General features: G+C 41.4%; 1 protein-coding gene across 2 annotated transcripts in view; it reads left to right on the top strand.

Moving 5' to 3' along the window:
* Nucleotides 1-19,652, top strand: part of HUNK (hormonally up-regulated Neu-associated kinase) — a 55,175-nt gene that overhangs the window by 20,482 nt on the left and 15,041 nt on the right. For both annotated transcript variants that reach the window (XM_034060048.1, XM_034060047.1), the window contains exons 3-5: nt 7,448-7,503; nt 12,952-13,087; nt 14,924-15,051. In XM_034060048.1, coding sequence (XP_033915939.1) covers nt 7,448-7,503; nt 12,952-13,087; nt 14,924-15,051 — 320 coding nt within the window. The remainder of the gene's footprint in view (nt 1-7,447; nt 7,504-12,951; nt 13,088-14,923; nt 15,052-19,652) is intronic.

Raw genomic sequence — 19,652 nt, 5'->3', positions numbered from 1 at the left:
AGCTGACCTGCTGACTTCTTTAAATTATTGACCCCACAGTTCGGGGCATGGAAAAGGAAGAAGGCTACTTGCTGCTTTAAGGGATCAATTGATATCCGGTACGTACAAAGAGAGAGGAAGAAAAAAGGTCACTTTCTGAGGTGGGCAGAGAAAAACACGGCAGGAACAGATGAGCATGTTTCGCTTTTAACAGCAGTATTGAGTTCAGCAGCAGCAGTTCCTCTCCCTGAAAAATTTCCCTTCTGCATAGTGGCTGCAGTGGTTATGGGGGGTTTGTAGGCTTGGATTTGATTCCCTTCTTTTTCAGAGAAGATTCAAATTCACCTTTTGTACAAAAATAGCTTGTTCACTAGGTACAAGATAGAATCAACAGATGACTGTGGTGGGAAGAAGGCAAGGCTTTGGGATCCACAGAGAACATGAGCCCGAGGAACTTGAGTTTCCATGCAGATACTACAAGCTCACAGCTGTTTTGGCCCTCACCCTTCTTTCTCTTTGCTGTCTCTGTGAGCAGCATAGCTTGCAGAGACTGAAGCGTGAGGGACCTTTGTGAACGGGGGGAGGAAGCAGCCCTGGAAAAACTGACATGCTCTGCTGCATCTGGCAGCTGAGATCTGTCTGTCTAGCCCCATGGCAGTGGATTAATCCTTACCCCAAAGGCAGAGTACTCCATCTACTCTGTTGCTCAAATCACAGCACGGCACAGAGCTTCTTTTTGGGAGTCTTCTGTCTGGATAATGAGCAGGTCCAATTCTGCTCAAACTGATAAAATTTGACAGGCTCACAGGCAGTATATTTGCAAGTATTTTCTCTGGTTTAACCCTTGAATGTCTTGACTTACTCTGCAAAGTATGTAGAGCAGTGTAGAGATGCAGGAAATTTACTGGTGGTGTGATCCAGATTTATTCTCCTAGCTCTCTGTGAGCAAAAGAGGGAGAGAGAGTAATAGTTACCCCAGGAGTTGTCCTTCAGCATCCTGGCTTTTGACTGTGGCAACTCTAAAAACAGACTGAAAAGGAGAAAAAATAGTGCATAAGTCTGATTCATTCTCACCCTGGATGAAATGGCAATGTTCTGTTGTCGTTTATGTTGTTATTTTTAAAGCAGGTAAAAATAACAGCACTTTCATCTATGTGGCGATCTGTGGGTGTTTGCATTCAGTGAGTGTGAAACAAAACATGGCATCCTAGGCCAGAAAGTGGTCTGCTGTTTGTCTCTCTCCAGATGCTTTCATCATTCACATCGAATGAGGCAGAACATTGGAAAGTGCTCACTGACTATTTTATTACAAAAAATTACTGTATTAGTCTGCATTATTCAGGGAATAATATAGATGACTTACCCTGTTCTATAACTCGGGTTAAAAAAAGCCAGATAAAGTAAGTTACATGAAATTTGCTTACATTATTTGATGAACATAACTTGGTGAGCTTCTTGATGTACTTTAAGACTTGGCATGGTAGAAAAGCCCTCTGATATTTGGAGAAGAGCTGGGACACAGACCTCAATGGAAATGCTTCTGTTAAGAAACACTAATGTGTTAACAGCCTAAAATAAAAAAAAACCCAAACAAACAAACAACAAACCAAACCTTGAAGAAACCTCATTTTATTTAGAGAGGTTAAAAAAACCCCAACTTATGTTTGACTGTGTAGATGTATTTTAAATTGTAAATATTTTATCTGCTATGATGGATGAAGATGCAAGTTCCCAAGTGCAGGAGCTCCACCTTCAGTGAGGGGTCTCCAGGCTTCAGAACATCTTGGCTGCTCACTGAAAAAAAGTAACTATTCTATATATAATTTCATGTATTCTTTGTGTTTCATTCCTTCTATCAGGAAAGCTGCTTGGTTGCTAAAAATATACTTGCAACAAGCTCAGCTGTGAATCAGGTAGGAATATTTATCTTTCCCTCTGACAGAGGAAAACAAACCCAAATGGCAGTATCTGGTGAAGCTTTCTCTTTTCAGAGGGTGTTTACATAGGCCTTCATGCTGTCAAAAAGCAGGATGAACAATAAGCCCCTTGGGAGTGTAAGGACAACAGAGAAAATTAAGTGAAAGCCTTGGTGCTTGCCACTGCATCCCACAGGAAATTCTCAACAACCCTTTTAAAGTAATTTTAACAAAATTCAATCCCATTCAGTGCAATTACTGTCAGGATGTCAAAGAAAAGAATTTAATAATGTATTGGTAGCAAAGATAGCTTTCTATATTCCCCCCTTCTCTGCCTTCATGGCAGCATATTTGTACCTTCCACTGCCATTTTGTAATTAAAAGCAGATCAGCTCTTTTGAAAGACACAAAAAACCCCACAGGCTTTGAGCAGAGTTAAAGTATTTCCCCGTGATCTCTTTCCCTAACAGAGGAAGGTGCTGCCATATGATCCAGTTGCTCAGGGTCCTACAGGGTTCCTGCTTTGGTACCCACTACTTTGTCATGTTGGCTTTGATAACTTCTGTACTATCAGTTTTAAGTGCCAGTAGTCTGCCTGCTGATGCCATATTTATGACAGATTCTGCAATGCAGAAGAAAATCTCTTTCTGAAGTGCAGAGCTGGTTTGCCTTTCTGTTTCATGTTAGATTTCAAAATTACCTTTGGGCATTCTCTTGGAGTACTGTGCTGTAAACAAACTAAACATCATTTTAGTGAAGACAATAGACTGAATTGTTCTTTTATAGAGGCAATCACATTGAATTCAGTGACATGGTGACTGATAGAAGAATCAGGCTCAATAACTAATGTTTTGATAACAAAGCCTTTGAAGTGTATATTGACATGATGATGAACCCAAATCTCTGCAACCCTTCCCACTCACCCCCGGATTTTGCATGGAGCTGGAAAGTGGGCTTGCAGGTTGGGTAGTTAAGGAGTGATTTAGTGATTTATTTGTTTTTTGTGGTGCTGTTCTGATTAAAAATAATATGCAGGAGACAGCAGCTGACAACGGCTGCTTTGCAGCTGTTTGCTGGTAAAACCTTCCTGCTCATCCCTCCTCCCCCAGACAAGAAATGAAGTGCAAAATGCAAAAACTTCGATTTTGCGGTCTGATGACTGCAATGGCACTGCATAAGCTGCTTTCAAAAGCATGCTGAGCCTGCAGCTGAAGCCTGGGGTAGCTCACCCAGTGGAGCAGGCTTGTGTTGCTTTGTGGAGGCACTGGCTGGACTTGGGGTTTCCAAAGTGGTCTGTGAATCTCCAAGCAAAGCCAGAGACAGATCAGCTCCATCGACAGCAGAACAAACTCCCAAACAAGCCATCTGATGAAAAAGGCTTATTTTCAAGTATGCTGCTAGTTTCATAAGCTGAAAAGACATAAATATATGCTGATTCTCCACATTGTGGTCATGCAGCTTGGTCTTTCTTGAGTGATTTTGTGATTCAGGGATTTGCCTAACTTGTACCATAGCTAGACACGCTCAGCATCATGAAACTGACTCCTCAAGAAAAGGTAAAATTTGTGTTCCTGTCGTATTTAATCACTGAGGGTATTTTGAAGTTTTTCAGTGGTAAATGCCGAAAATTTGCTTGAAGGGAAAGAAAAACCCATTTAGTCCTAGTTTTTGAGGAGCTGCGACAGTAGGAAAAAGATCAGATTTACTTCAAGGAGGGAAACTGAAGGTCTCCAGTAGCTGTGTTTCTGCTGCTGGTAACTCTCCCTTGCAGTAATTCTTCCTTGGTAATTCTTCCTTGCAGTATACAGCTATTAAAAATGTTCAAAAAACTCCACTGACTAAAATACATAAGATTTGCTTTTATTTGTTAAAGGATTTATAATATAGCGCATGAAATTCAGGGTTCCCTAGTGCTTTTGGGTGCAATGCACTACTTCTTCCATTGCAATGAATTAATGTAAACATTCAAACAAAGCACAGCAGCTGAGATAAGCCTCTTTGTAAAAAAGCATTAATGTTTGAACTGGACAAAATTGACATAATAAATTATTTAGGAAGTTTAGGGAAATCAGTCCTGTCTGCAGGGTAAGCCTAAAGCAGGTATATAATTAGACTGTACTGCTGCACTTTTTGTCAAAAAGAAACAGTGGGTAATCTGGTGCACCATTAAAGTCACCTAAAGTATTCACTGAATAACCCTTCTGTCCTGAGGCCACTGATCTTGTCCAGACACACAGGCTCTGTTTGCACTTCTGCTGTCCTGCCATCTCTGCATGCGGCAGGGGATTGGGCTGCCTGGGTGTCCTATCCAGTGCCTGTCCACACGTCCACATCTGCACAGCAGCAGTGCACCAACTATAGCTTAGTCTGGGGATTTTTGGTTTGGTTTCTCATGCTTTCGCTTTACATTTCTAAGGCTGGTTCAAGTGGAATCTTCTGGTTAGTTTGTATCAAGGACTAAAAACCTGTTGTCTTGCTCCAGTGTCACACTCAAAAATGCTTTCACATTGACATGGTTTGACAAAATATGATGTGTGTGGACTATTAGATCAGTTACCACTTACCAGCAAATCTCATGAGAACAGACATATGGGTAAACATATTTAATTCACCAGGTCTGATGGTACTCTATACTGGTGCTACATTGAAATTCTTACTTTTTCCCTCTGATAGCTTTAAAATGCCCTGTAACATTTACCTTTAGTTTTAGGGTTTTGTAACCTTGAATCCTTTTAAATGTCTTGTGTTGATGTTTAGCCCTTGTCACGCATTTATTATTCTAATTGCCTGCAGGTCTTTTATCCTCAGCTTACAGTTATCATCTTTCCCTTCCCTTGCCTTTTTTCTAAAGTCTTACCTCTTCTTAGCTAATGTTGACTCTGAGCTTCCAAATGGTCCTTCTCCTTTCTTTGAGATGTATTGAGTTTTGCAGTGTATAACCTGAACCAGAGCTCCATGTGCTTCTCTTGTTTTCAGTTTAGTTTTGCTTTTTAGGGGTTTCATGTTTGGGTTTTTTTGTTGGTTGGTTTGAGTTTTTCCTTCTTCCCTATACTGTTTGTTTTGGCAGTCTCTCCTGTTAAATTCCCGGCCCTGATATCTTTCTAGAGGCTGATCGCACTGTCTGTGAAAACCTCCACCTGAAAGCAATAAAGACGTGAGACATGAAGAAATAAGCCCTTTTTTGGCAGTAGAGGGAAGCAGAAGTGGATTGGTCTGGATCCATCTGGCAGGGCATGGCCTCCTTGTATGAAGCCATTTCTCAGCAGCAGTGGTTGCCTTACAAGGGAAGCTCCTTTTGGAGGATGTGGGGCTCATAGAGTCTCCTGTGGATGAGGAGAGGGACACCATGGATCCCAACTGGGCTTATGGGTTGCACAACTCTGAGCTGGTTCTCACCATTGCTATGGGAGGAGGGCTAGAGAGTGGGCTCTTTGTCAGCTGTGTCTCTGCAAAACACGGCCACATGCGGTTGCATCTCTGCCATGGTATTTAAAATTAGCTGTCACTTTTAATGTGCCTGGTTTCCTTGAGTTAACACACTGGCTTATTGCCAGAGGAGGGAACATGATCCTCTCCTCCTGTCTCTGAGGCTGTATTGTCTGAGTTACGTTTCCTCTCCAATTGGAGGACTGGTGTAGAAGGCATTCCTCTCCTTAGGATGTGTTCAGGAAAGCCTGGATATTGCCCCTGGATACCTAAAATTTGCAAAGTATTCCCCTGTGGTAGATTTACAGAGTATTTTGCCTATTTCTTTCCCCATGAGAAGCAAGGAAAATCTGCAAGAAATGTTCACTGTAGAACCATCTGTTTGGAGAAGTCCTTGTGGTTGTTGTGATGAAGTGAGTGGCATCCTACCTGCAAGTAGTCATCTGCCTCAGGTTTATTTGAAATGCATGGGCATAAAATGAAACAGAGAGGAACCTTTAAAAAAAGGCTTGGAGTTGATCACAGCTATTTTTCTTTCTTTCCCCTATCTTTTCTTGTGGAAGTACTTTGTTTGGTTTGGTTGGTTTACTTGTCTTATTTTATTAAGTTTTATATCTTCATCTGTAATAGGGGCATCCTTCATTACTCTGTTTGCCTTACAAAGCCAAAATACCATGGATGTCACTGACTTCCCATAATTATAGCTGATGGCTTTATTATCCAGATTTTTCCAAAGCATGCTGGGAGAAGCATCACTGCTTCCAGACTGAATTATTGATATTCCAGCACATTCATTGTCAGAAATATTTTATGTCTGGGTGGGGGAAGAATTCTTGTGATAAAGACATGGCCAACTGCTAGAAGTCATGGGGAAGTGTAGCAACCTAAATGATTTTTCATATTGTACTTAATACTTTGGTTGTACAGTTTGGGGTAGGGTTTGTGTGTGTGTGTGAGTGATGTCTGGGATGTTTTTCTTGGGTAAGAACATGTATATCCAACATTAGGAAAGTGCAACCATGTTCTTAAGTGATGAATGTTCACATATAAAGTGAGCAATGTTCTGAAGTACATTTCAGAAAGAAGATCAGTCATCCTGTAGAAGGAGACCACTCTCATTTTACCCTCTGTCACATGAAACTGGTCCAGGCCCTGATCTGCACAGTGGCTCTGTGGGGTCAAGCAGGGTGGCACAGTGGAGAACGCACTAATGTAGCACTCAGAAAACCTGTGTGGCTGTTTCTCTCAGCTTTGTTAGTGGTCTTCTGGAGGTCGTTTCAATCCCTCAGACCCAGTTTTCACCTGTAGCACATGGGAGTACCAGTGCTGACCACCTCTATAAGGAGTCTGTATGCTTCATCCCCAGAGAAATTTGATTCTGGTTTCCCTTGTAGACTATAGCAGTTGACAGATGATGACTCATCATATAGAATCATAGAATAGTTAGGATTGGAAAGGACCTTAAGATCATCCAGTTCCAACCCCCCTGCCATGAGAAGGGACACCTCACACTAAACCATATCACCCAAGGCTCTCTACAACCTGGCCTTGAACACTGCCAGGGGTGGAGCATTCACAGCTTCCCTGGGGAGCCCAGTTCCTCACCAACCTTACAGTAAACTTCCTCCTTATATCCAGTCTAAACTTCCCCTGTTGAAGTTTTAACCCATTACCCCTTGTCCTATCCCCACAGCCCCTAATGAATATCTCTGCAGAAGAAGATTTATTCTTCAGCTGTGACCAGTGAAGAGTCTTTGGTTGTGAAGAGTAATGAAAAAGTGACCTCTAATTCCAAAACCACGTATTTGAGATGTTTCCAGTGTGTTAAGATTTCTGCAAAATTTTAAGTATGTGAGAAATTTGAAGAACCTGATTAATTACAGGATGTGCTGACAAATGTTTATAAAGTAATTTTGTGCCTGAAGAATAGGTTTGAAACTATGAAAGCACTGGTAATTCTAGAAAGGAGACAATGCATGGGGCTTTCTGCTCTGAACTGGAGAACTGTGTGTGCTGCTTTCATTATACACATAATTATGTATGAATCCTGTAAATACACTGATAACAGTGATGGGAAGCTGCTTCATTATTTTGGAGGCTCACTCAAAATATTTGATTTCTTTCAGAGATTTGAAGATAGAAAATCTGTTGCTCGATGAAGACAACAATATCAAGCTTATTGGTATGAAACCAGTTTTATTTTTTTTAAATTGGTAGTTTTATAAGGAGAGGTTTTTTAATCCTCTATGTGACAACTGCTAATGTTGCTGCAGAGAGGAGCTGAGAGAGTATAGATAGCAATCAAGCTGTTCCTGACAGCATCTTGTGAAAAAAATGTTCCAAATAATTCAGCTTTAAATGGGTATGGGAATAATCCTACATTTTTTAATGAACAGCTTTCGTATTCAAGTCAGAAACTTTGTAAAGAATTAAAGAATTGACACCACAGAAGTAATTTATTTTATTATCTTGATAATAATTTCATATTTACTAAGGGTTGGATTCTGCCCCCATATGCATATGCTTCCTCTGAAGTAAGTGGGAGTTGCACACATTTTTAGCAGCTGGCAAAAGTTGGTCCTATATTTATATTTGTTAAATTTGCTTCCAGCACCCACTATGAAATTGGTTTAGAGGGCTGTTAAAAAATAAAAAAGATCAATGGTGGAGTCTTGATGGTATTTGGGTATCAGTTGTACGCAGCGCACGATTCATTCAAGCTGTACAGACATTTGAATTAGTCATCGGTGGGTACGGTCTCACTGCCTTTTCGTAACACCCATCAATGTTAATATGGGCATTGAGAAGAAAATACTCCCTTCATAAAATAAACCTCAAACATCTGTTTATATTTATCTCCATGCCTACACTTCTGCCAGCAGCAGGATCCATGGTTGCAGACTTAAAAACTTGACTTTCTTTCTTCAAAGGGTTTCATGATCTGAAAGGTGATGAAAACCACTTAACATTGAGGTCATATGGATGCTCACTCTGACGTATCAAGCACATGCATCTCCAAACAAACAAGAAGAGGATGGTTAATGAAATCTGAAATAGTCAAAATGAACTTAGGGATTTCAGTCTTTGGAAATATTACCCCAACTTTTAGTCATTAGTCTGTAACGAATCAACTGACTCCAGGAAAATAATAGCAAAAGAGAACTCTGCATTACCTCAGCTATGGGTCAAGAGGATACTGATATGTTACCATGAATCATTCATCAGTAATGATGGATACCACCCATTATCTTGATTTAGCATTTAAGTGAGACCAGATGGTTTGCAACAGAGCTGTATGAACATCTGATAGATTTAAAGAATTTCTGTAACTTTCCTGTTATTGGGTGTTTGATTACAGAACAGTATGTGAACTTGACATCCAGACCTAATCAGATTATATATGTACAATTAAAACTCACATGCCAAAAAATTACTTCAGAACTATTCCTGCAGTTGCTTCAGTTGCATAGAAAGGTCTCCTCGCAGTGGGTGGTGTGGGAAGAATAGAGAAAAGAGACAGTTTGATCTTCTACAGCCTTGCTAGAGTTGAAATAAGTTGTCCTCAGGTCTGCAACCTGATGTTTGAGCAAAGCAGATTTCACACAGTATATATTTTAAAGCAGAGCAATGAAATCCCACCATCCAACTGGGTATGTTATAGAAATATAAAGGTTGCTTTATTAGTAATAATTCTGCTGTAAGTCAAAACGGATGTAGTGTCACAGTCAGCTCATGCCGTGTCTTGCTAACGACGCTGGTGATCTCTGGTTGTCTGCACTGAAGAAGCAGTTCCTCTGTTCTTCATGCTCCATCTGCTGCGCTTGTGAGGAAAGCTGTGGCAGGGGCTGTGGAAACCAACCTCAGGTCCTTGGGTAACCTCTCCTCGCCAACACCTTGTTTACAGGTGGTAGCAGTAGTGGTCGAGCTGCTGCACAGCTTTACTGTGCCACCAGGGTTTCCCAGGACAAGGAAGAATTTCCAGCGCACGTCTGTTGCTGATGGAATAGACCAGATAATTTACTCCTCTTCCACCTCCTTGCCTGTCCCCATACTCAGTTCATTCAGCACTTAGTACATTTTAGGTAGTCTGTCTTCCTAGAAATGTGCTGGATCAGTTGTGTCATCACATATTCTATGCAGGAAGGTTCTTCAGGAGCAAAGAATGTGTTTTTAGGAATTATGTGCTGCTTTCATGCTTGGGAGTAGAGACTTTTATCTACAAACCCAGCTTACATTAACTGCTTTAGGGTGGGAGCTTGGTCTCTGTGTCTTGTGCAGCAGCAAACACACTAGTAGTACATAATATAATGTTGCTTTTGTAATAACTGTGGTATGAAGAAAACCCACCATAAAGGAAAAAGAAAAGGTGAAATGAAGATAAAAACTGTACCAGGAAGTAACATTGAAAGTCCCTACTTGTTTGTGCATTTCAGTGAGAACTGAATCACTTGAGTGCCTTTCTTCACTGAGGTACTTAATGGCACCTTGCTTTTGTTACTCTTTTTAGCTACATGACAAGGTGTTTTATAGCATGTTCTTAGATAACGTTATTAGAAAATTTCCTTTTGCTGTAAGTGGACTTATTCTTAGCTGTCTGTCAAGTCTCAAGTCTAAGATCATCAGGATTGGAAACTGTAGAAATAATTCACTTCTCTTCATCTTACCAGCCCACGGTGGTAGGTGTCTGATAAAAGATGCTGTGAAAAGTCACTCGTGGGCAGTGCAGAGTCCTTGGTGTCCTGCTCAAGGACCCACGGCACCAAAAGGACCCTGCCAATACCTAGCTCTGCTGAGCTCTGTGGAGCTCTTCTGGTCAGACACATCCACAAGCTTGGTGCTGTAAGGCTTCTGTTGTAATAGCTCTGTCCCTATTCCAACTGTCACAGCTTCTGAGATAAGTGTATATCCATAGTTTAATGTTGATCTCCTGGAGGCGTTAAAGAAGAGTAGTGTACTGCGATACTTTGATAGCACGAACAGTGGGGGTGGTGGAGTTTCCATGTCATAATATTTACTTTGGAAAACCAAGTGTGGCCTTTGATCTGGGTTCTGTAATTAGCTCAGCTTATTGAAAGGAAGCCTCAGAGAGAGGCAGGAATGGCAGTGAAATTATCAATGCTGGTGGTAATACCATCCTTATCAAGATCAGCAGTGCATCCTTAATAAAAATCACGCTGCGATCACGATGTGCTGTCACAGTGTTAATAACAATATTGCCATTTCTTTTGCGATAAAATCCCTGTCCCCAGTATGCATGTCTGTGCACATTCTGCATCTCAACAGGCACTAGGAAAAAGAAAAAGAGTATGCCAGCCTAGATTAAATGAATGAGCTGAAAAAAGAGAATGAATACCTCCACTGGAGTATACCTCCAATGATAATGATGAAGGGGTGCTGATTTACACCCTCACAGAATATAGCCTTTATATTCTTTAGTTGTAAGATGTTATATGACAGCTAAGTAATTTTGAAGTGGTCTGACACAGTAGGGGAATGGCCAAGAATAGTGCTGTGTGGAGATACTGTTTCTAGGAGTTTTAAAAATAATTTTACAGTTGACACAACTGATCTCAGGCCATAGCTAATAAGTAAGTTAAGTTAATTATGTAAACGGATCCTCGGAAGTATTTGTATAAGACCCAGGGATAATACGTATCTAGCAGAGATGATTAAGCAGTGTCCAGAGACAACTGTTTTCTAGCAGAGACAAGGAAATTGTCTTGATCCTCCCTTGTTTTAACAGTGTTCTCCAGCAAAACCTCTTTGAGCCTCTTGAGATGTTAAATGTGGTGATTCTTGTCTCTTGTGCTTGTCTCACTCTGAGATGCAGCCAGTCAAGTGGAAAGCACTGTGCAGTCATTTGGGCACTCTGCCACGCATAGTCATCTTTATAATTGCATTTTTTTTGTAGGCATTTAACTTTTTTTGCCTAGTTTTGTAAAGCAGCAAGGCCAATGGGGGTGCCCTGACAGTGCGCTTCCAAGACCTTGGGGAACTCCTGTCTGATTTCAGCCATATTTAACGTGGGGTAAAAGCTAAAGGACAGGCCATTACTGTAAGTCTTCTGCCAGTAAGTAGGCAAGTAAGGGAGAGAAATCCAAATTAATGACTCTGTGGACAGGGAGTATTGCATGAGCTACATTCAGCCTGCAAAATGTGATGCCTTTAGCCCAGCCAGGCAGGTGGGTAGCACACCCAGAAAGCTGCTGTTTTACAAGACACGTGGATGCAAAACACAAGCCTGTAGGAAGAGGATTCAGCAGTCTGCTTCTTCTAACTACCTCATCTATGTAAAAGACAGTTTTAATTTTAAACACACATGCATTCTGGGAATTCTTAAGATGCCTGGATGAAAAAAAAGAGAAACAAGACAGATATCAGTGTTCTTAAGAGGAGTATTTCTGTTGTTGCAGCTGTCATCAATAACAAGCTATTAATAAATGCAAACATCATGGGTTGTGACCTCCCTAGATCTGCTACTGCTGGATATGTTGCCCTGCAGCAAAGGCCGTTCTCCCAGCCTGTCAGCTTTGCCCATGTCATCTTTCTTCATACAAGCTTGTCTTGCTTCTTTTCCTTATCACGTCAAATTGCTTGATTTCACTTTCAAGACCCTTTGTAACCTCTCCTTGCCTTACATGTCAACTGTGGTTCCATAATTGCTTTCTCCCAAGCCAAACTACCACTAGACAAGGTGGGCTTGCACTCCCCTGGCTGCACATTGCCTGCCTTTCTTTCCTTGACTAGTGGTTTAATTTTTAAGACCCTTCCCTAAACCCAGCTTGGCCTGCAGCCATACCAGCACTGGAGCAGATGGGAGATTTTGGGAACACCCTTCTTGGCGCCAGCCTGGTCTTGGGTTGCACTTGGGAAACTGCAGCTTCCTTTGGTGTGGAGAGGCTCCCTCTTGTCTCCAGCAGCACATGGTGCCAGCCTTTGCCAGTCCCTTTTTATTAGTGCCAGCTAAAGAGTGAAAGATATACCCAGGGGCCAGAAATACAGTAATGCAAGGCAGAAGTCAGGCAGGGAGAAGCCAAATGAACATATTCCCCTTCTTGCTCCAAGACTTCTCTGTGCTATTTCAGAGCTGAAATGCTGACTTGCCAACCCTGTTAATTTGTGCATTGCCACAGTAGTCCCAGAAACACCCCCTCACCCCCACCACCACCTTACATCTCATGGTTCATTTGCACAATTTAGAGGAAAATCTTGAAGAAGTCCCACTTAAACTCAGCCTCTACATAACATAATGCAACACAACACAGCAGTAGGGAATCTAAGACAGCCCGAGGTGGCTTTCTATCCCATGCACATCACGTAGTGCCTGGGACAATTTTAACTCTGCTTGTTGCCATCCACGTTCCTGATGAAATGCAGTTGCTTTGTATATGAAATTGGTAATGGTGCATATTCTAAGACCTTTTTTTTATTGTTTGTGAAATCTCTGGTTATTTAGCACCTCGGAGAAACAAATTTATATAAAGTTTTTGCATGTGGCTGATACTTTTTCCTTAGGTAGTTCATTGCTTAGCTTTTGGAAAAAAATGTGCTGTTTTTTCCCTTGTGTTCTAGAGTGGTTTTACTGTATCTGTCTCTTTCATAACTAACTCTGTCTCTGTGCCTTTCACAGACTTTGGATTGAGCAACTGTGCAGGCATCTTGGGTTATTCTGATCCATTCAGCACCCAGTGTGGGAGCCCAGCATATGCAGCCCCTGAACTTTTGGCAAGGAAAAAGTATGGGCCCAAAATAGACGTTTGGTCCATGTGAGTTACTTCTCTAGTTTGCAATTTTTATTACTGTTACCATTACCCATTGCTCAAATAAAAACGTTATTTGTGTATTTGGCTACTCTGAGCGAGAAAATCTGTTTAATCAGCATGACCATCTGAACTAAATTTCACAGTTACTTTGTTCTGAAATACATCATTTATTTACCTATATGTAGATTACTGGAACATAAGGCATAGAGAGACTGCAGTAAAGCACAGCTGCTGATCAGTGATGTTCAGACACAGTAGAAGACATGGCTCTGGAGGGGACCAACAGCTTCTTTTGTTTTCCCCAGAGGATCCTCAAGCATTCATGTGGGCTCTGTGTACTATCCACAGTCAAGCCTGACAGGAAATGTGATAATCAAGTCAAGTCATCACTTTGAAAACACAGTCGTTAAAGGGGAAGTAGAAATGGACAGAAGACTTGTGAGCCTTTGTGAGCTTATTAGTGTTGAGGCAAAAGAGCAGACAGAAGTTTCCAGTGCCAGAAGTAGAAGAAACTACAAAGATGTTTTGGAATCAATGAATTTGCTTGCACTATTGTTACAGACTGTGCAATTCCTACTACCTTCCTGTTCACCATGGACATGGTGTTGGCTATCCTTGTCAGTCCTGGTGAAGAATTAGCTGAAATCAGCCGAGTTTTAGTTTTTGCTTTAGTAGCAGTAGACTTTCCCTCACTAAGTGGGGTTAATAACATTTGTGTAAATTTCAGTGAAATAACACAGTTATGGTAATTCCCAAGTTGAAGTATTTGTAATGCTTGGGGAATGTGAAGCACTATATAAGTGCTACTACTGCTAAGAGAGATTGGCAGAGAGTTTATAAATTAGAGCAGAACCTGGGTTAAATTAATCTCTCCATTTGACCCAATGGGTCCCCTATTGCACTTCAAGGCTCTTTAGAACTTCCCCTGCTAAAGCCTAATTTGCGATCTGTCCTAGGAGATCCACAGCTAAATTGTTGTATGGCTACTGAATTTCTCACTCCAGCAGTGGGCCGTCCATCCACATAAAGGGTGACAGTACCAGCCCTGAGGAATGCAGGCAAACACCACAGTCTTTCTTGTAAACCATTTACATTTCTCCAGTAATAATGACCTGCTTTTTTAACTAAAAAAGAAAAAAAATGTGGTTAACTGCTGTCCTTCCCCATAGCTGAACAAATGGTGCCTATGATCACAGTTCATAATAGCACACCGGTTTAGTTTCTCTCTGTTCACATATGTGTCTTTAGCAGCCAAATTCCCAAAAGGGAGGAATTCCACTCAAACTGACTTTAATGCCCTTTTAAGAGGAAAAAGACCAAGAAAGCCCAGCCCACTTTTCAACCCTGACTTTGCTAGGCATAAACAAGCAGTAAGTTCTCTGCTCTGAAAAATGTAATATTTCACACCTCATCTTTGGGCTGCATCAGAGGCCATGGAGCTAATTTCTGGGCACTGAAGCAGGTCCTGTGTTGTCTCCCTTGGTGTGGGCTATCATTCCTCACCCGGGGCAGCATCACGACAAGGCCTCCAACAGCAGCATGTTTATGCCGCCTGAGAAGAGACTTGATTGTGGTGTGGCATTTAGCTCAGGAGTTGCCTAAGAGCTGGGCTTAGTTCTGTGTCTCCCAGCTTATGTCCTACACATTGTGTGACCTCCATGAGCAAACTGCTGGGAATTCTTCCCCAAGTTGTTGTGTGCAACATAAGAGAGCGTGCTTTCTTGGTCCTTTTTAATAGCTGTCAGATGTTAAAGATGAAGTACAGTCACTAAAGCCTAAACTTAAGTTTTTCCTTGTTCCTGTTTATTTTGGTTTCTTTTTCTCTCTGTTCTCTTTTAGTGGGGTGAACATGTACGCAATGTTGACGGGAACATTACCTTTTACTGTTGAGCCATTCAGCTTGAGAGCTTTATACCAGAAAATGGTGGACAAAGAAATGAACCCTTTTCCTACCCAGCTCTCTTCAGGTAATCAGGGGGGTGTGCTGGTTCCTGTTCAGATCCAGTTGGCTAGAACTATTGTGTTGAATTCTGGGTTGTGAGTCATGCTGCCAACATGGCATGTTAATTGTGAAGAATACTCTTTTTTTTTCATGTTAGCCTCCAAAAGATCTGTGGGAGTTGCTGTACTGTAAATCCTTTTGCTTTGACTTCTGTACATAAACTGGAAAAGTGCCAAGTTGTGCTGAATATGAGAGAAGAACAAACCCGTGGAATTCTGTGAAATTGCATTTCTAGAGTAGTTGGTCAGTTTTGCATGTTCAGATGATTTTAGTGTAGGCTATGGATGTATGAACACGTTATTTTGGAATAACAGATTCCTGGGCATTATTGTGACTAGGATTAAGTGATAAGCTACCTCAAATGACCTCACATTTATTATGGAATGGTGACATGCATACAGAAAGTTATTTTGTGGACGGTGACCAGTGATAACATTTGTATGTTCACAAAATGCAAAACTGTTGATATATTAACATTAGAAATATTAATTCCTGCTTCAAAGCAGTGTCACTAAGCAACAGAATCATTTTTCAGCTTATAGCAAGAGCGTTGTCAGCATTTGGAACAAACTCTGTTTTGTAGTTGCATTTTTATTTTTGTATGCTAAATTTCTTGTTCCTGGAGAGCTTCTGTTCTCCTTATCTGGCAGCCTGTCTACAAGGAACATTCAATAGAATTAAAAGATTGCCAATAGAAAAAGGGTAATGGAGCATACATTTTTACTCAATACATTAAGGATGACAACTGTCATTACAGGGTATAAGCAAAAGCCCTTAGAAGTTGTCTCACAAGATGAATTCTCCAGGTAGAGATTTACCTACATATGGAAGAAGGGAGGTAATTAAGGATTTTCTCACACAGGTTATTCATGGATCAAGCAGAGTATGTTGTTCCTTGTTCATTCAGCATCTGTATGAAGTACAGTTTTCCTGCTAGCAGTTCATATTGCTGGCATGTTGTAAAGTGGTAGGTTTACAAGTGAGCTGGGATGCCGCAAGGCTTGCCGTCTATTTGACGCAATTAGTTTTGGTATTTCCATTCTGGAGACTTCCCATTAGGATTCAGTTGCACAAAATGGCTATTTTAATGTTCTAACACATGCTCTAAAGGCCCAGTGAGTAAATTAAAAGGAAGATTATACTGGCTGCTTCATGCTGTACTGATCTAGATGCCAAATCCTGCATCAGTTGCAAAATTATTCTTGACTGAGGGACTTGCATGTCATAGTAGACATTTTCCAAGTTCGGCAAAAACCTCACTGAACTTACCTCCCAGAGTGAGGCTTTTAGCAGTAAAGAGCACTTATATGATGGCTGTGTAGTGTCTTTGAACCAATGAACTGTTTCCCCAGTCATTGTTTTCTTTCAGTTGTCTTTAAGTGGGAGATTTCACTGTCTTCACTGGGATAACTCATGTGTTAAAAGGCTGAATCACCCATGAAAGGTCTGTAGAAAACCAGACTGAGGGTAGCAGAAAAAACCCATTATTTTTAACAGGTTTCATTTTACTATTTTATTCATCCTACTGTTTTATAATGGAGATCAATTTTTTTCACAAATGCCTCTCTTGTAGCATTTGTAGCTCACTGACACTATGGTGTTCAGTGAAAACAGTATTTTGTTTACCCTGTGAGAACTACAGCAGCTCAAACTTTCAGAGGTGATGTCAAATTAATGGAATAGATTTAAACGTGTTAACCTTTACTCACTGTGAACAAAGGTACGTATCAGTTCTTGATGTAAGTCAGTGGTCTTCTGCATTCACAGACATGACAAACTGTGATTTAAGATGACATTTGTTCTTGCCATGGTTAGGCTATGGATCAGTAGGTAGAAATGCTTCTGCTCTGCAAATTGTTGTGTTTGTTGACTTCTTAGACTTACGGATCTTTTTCTTGAATTGGATTTTCTTTTTCTATAAATTTGCATATGGAGACTTTTTGCAGGAGTCTGTTTTGCTTGTTCACTGCATTGTCTTTAATACTTAATTTGACAATTACTGAACACACAGACCAATCATAAAAGCAGCCAGTCTTATCACTAAGCAAGAGTGTATTTGATTTGTGTTAGTTAAAATGTTGGGTAACCATGAGCACCCAAAGCAACTGTGTAGCAACAGGGAAAGCTTGGAGTTAGTGTTTGATTTTCCCATTTAGGAAACCATTTTTCATTAAGCTTTTTAAACAACATAGCTATCTGATTATTGATTTTCGGTGAGCAGAGTTCAGTTACTCAGGAAGTTGGTATTCACCTTGCACACATGCATTTTTTACTTCACTTTACAGCTTCTGTGTGCTCATGGTCTTCCTTCTGGATCAGGGAAATAAAGTGGAGACAAGGAGAAAAGCTATAGTCTTATCTATCCCTGTAGTTTGGAGGAAGGATTTTATTAGATGGAGCTCACTCATGGCTTGTGAAATAACCTCATTGCATTTTCTCCAGCCAGTTTTGTAAGCAATACCTGTATTGTAACCAGGCACACCCTCGCAAAGTGAACAAGACACTAAGCTGGTGTCGGTCATGAGAAGGAAAATGAAAATGGTAGAGGTCTTGTAATCCCCATCTGAATTGTGCTCTGTTTCTGGTCATCACTGAGCTCAGCGCGCTCAAGGAAGTGAAGAGAGAAATGTAGTTTCCCATGATGCTGGTCTCTCATTTGTCAAAAGGGCAAAGTTTGCTCGAAGTTACACCATGGGAACAGAATTCCACTGAGTGCAGGTCACCAGCTAATCAGATTAGTGCTGTCCTCGAGCTTGTCATAAAGGAGGCCTCACATGATGAGGGCCTGATGGGGCAGTTCACAGCGCCCTTTGTTCACCAACCTACTTGGGGCAGCAGAAGCAAATGGCTTCAGATGCAGCGGGTCCAAAAATTGATTGGGCAGCTTCATGTTTGCTCCTTGAGAGACTAATTTTGCTGTCCTGCAGCCACACAGCTAACTGGAAAAGGCTTCTCTTCTCCTCTTGCCATCTAACAGCTCAAATCAGCCAAGGTGCTGTTACTTGTCTCCTCCACGTTTCCTGTGTCTGGCCAGCCAGGGAGGCTCCTGGGGGGAGTTTTCTTTCCAGGATTAGTTTCTCTCAGTCTGGATCTGTTGATCTCCATGGTACCTCACACGCTTCACTTAATCATCCTGCCTTTCACCAAGGGGGAAAAAGGAATTAAGATTTTTAAGGAGACATTAGCTGATTTGAACACCGAGGGTAGTGCTGGTGGAGAGTTAAGGTGTGGGTTTGGGGAGGGTTTATTTGTTTTCCTCTGAACCTGTGGGATGCATGTGGTTTCTAACACAGAGATGGGGGAGTGCTGGAGGGAGAGGAGATGAAATGGAAGAACAAGGGGTTTGTTGTTTACCATAATGGGGGTTCCATACCCGAGAGTTGTACTTGGAGCATGCAGAGAGCAGCTGTAGCATCAGCTTCCAGGTTTATGAACTTAGGTATAGGCTTTTCCTGCTGCTTCCACAATTTTGCTGTTGTAGGAAAATAACATTTTTTTTTAAATATTGAAATAAAATATCTCACATAAATCAGTGATTTATGAAGAGGGAGCTTAGAAAAAATCCAGCTGATGCCTAGCTGAACCAGTAAATACGTAACTGTATGTATTGCTGCATTGGCTGCCCTGCCCTGGCGCATCAGCCCAGCTGTCCTGTCTTGTACTACAAGAAGGAGGTGATGTGGGTGCACTTGAGGAGATAAAAATGCTCAGGAGGACAACTAGGCAAACACAGAGGAGGGCAGCAGTCTCTCAAAGAGAACCTGTGAAGGGCAGCGGTGCTGTGCCTAGGTTAATGTTTATGCCCTTTTCAGGTGAGGACATTGTGGCCTCACCAGCAGGCATATTATTCTCCTTAAATTGCACATAGGAATAGGAATTCAGAAGGGTTTTGCTGTATTGGTGGTGGAGAAGGACATGTTGTGGCTGCACTGGTTTGGAGTAGGGCATGGTGTGGTGCTGTGTGAGCATGCTGTGACAATGAGACCAAAGACCTATAAATCTGAGTGGGAAGACCAGCTCATAATACTGCAGTTTTCTAGCACTGAGATATTAATACATCCAGTTCTATCTGTAACACAAGCCTTCAAGGGGTTTGGTTTGCCCGCACTGATCTGAAGTAGTTGTATTGGTTGTACTGCACTCAGAAGACACATCCCAGAGGACACTGTCCCATGCCACAGTGGTCCTGGACTGCCACTGCCCTGGGCACCTGCACAAGTAAGGAGACGAGTAGACATGACATGTTCAGGAGAGCGTAGGAGGGAAACTGCAACTCTGCTGCAGGAGAAGGTGGGAAAAAGCTGATAAAGTGAACCTAGCCTTGATAATTTGAGAAATAAAGACCAGTCCTAGTTAAAAGAGAGTTTATTTTCAGCTCACATAGGCACTTCATGTGAGTCTTTAAGCAGATCACTTGATTTCATTGCTTTTAATCATATAGGAAGCACATGACTAAAAAGTATCAGAAAAGTGCTTTGGAGAGCTTTTGCAAGAAACTCCTGGGGGATGATTGAATGTCACTGAAAGTTAAAGGTTCAGTATCTGAAAACAGAATGAAGCCCATTA

This window comes from Melopsittacus undulatus, chromosome 2, assembly GCF_012275295.1.
Source record: "Melopsittacus undulatus isolate bMelUnd1 chromosome 2, bMelUnd1.mat.Z, whole genome shotgun sequence".
Lineage (NCBI taxonomy): Eukaryota > Metazoa > Chordata > Aves > Psittaciformes > Psittaculidae > Melopsittacus > Melopsittacus undulatus.
Note: the sequence above shows the minus strand (reverse complement) of the source record. Positions and strands in the feature narration are given on the sequence as shown.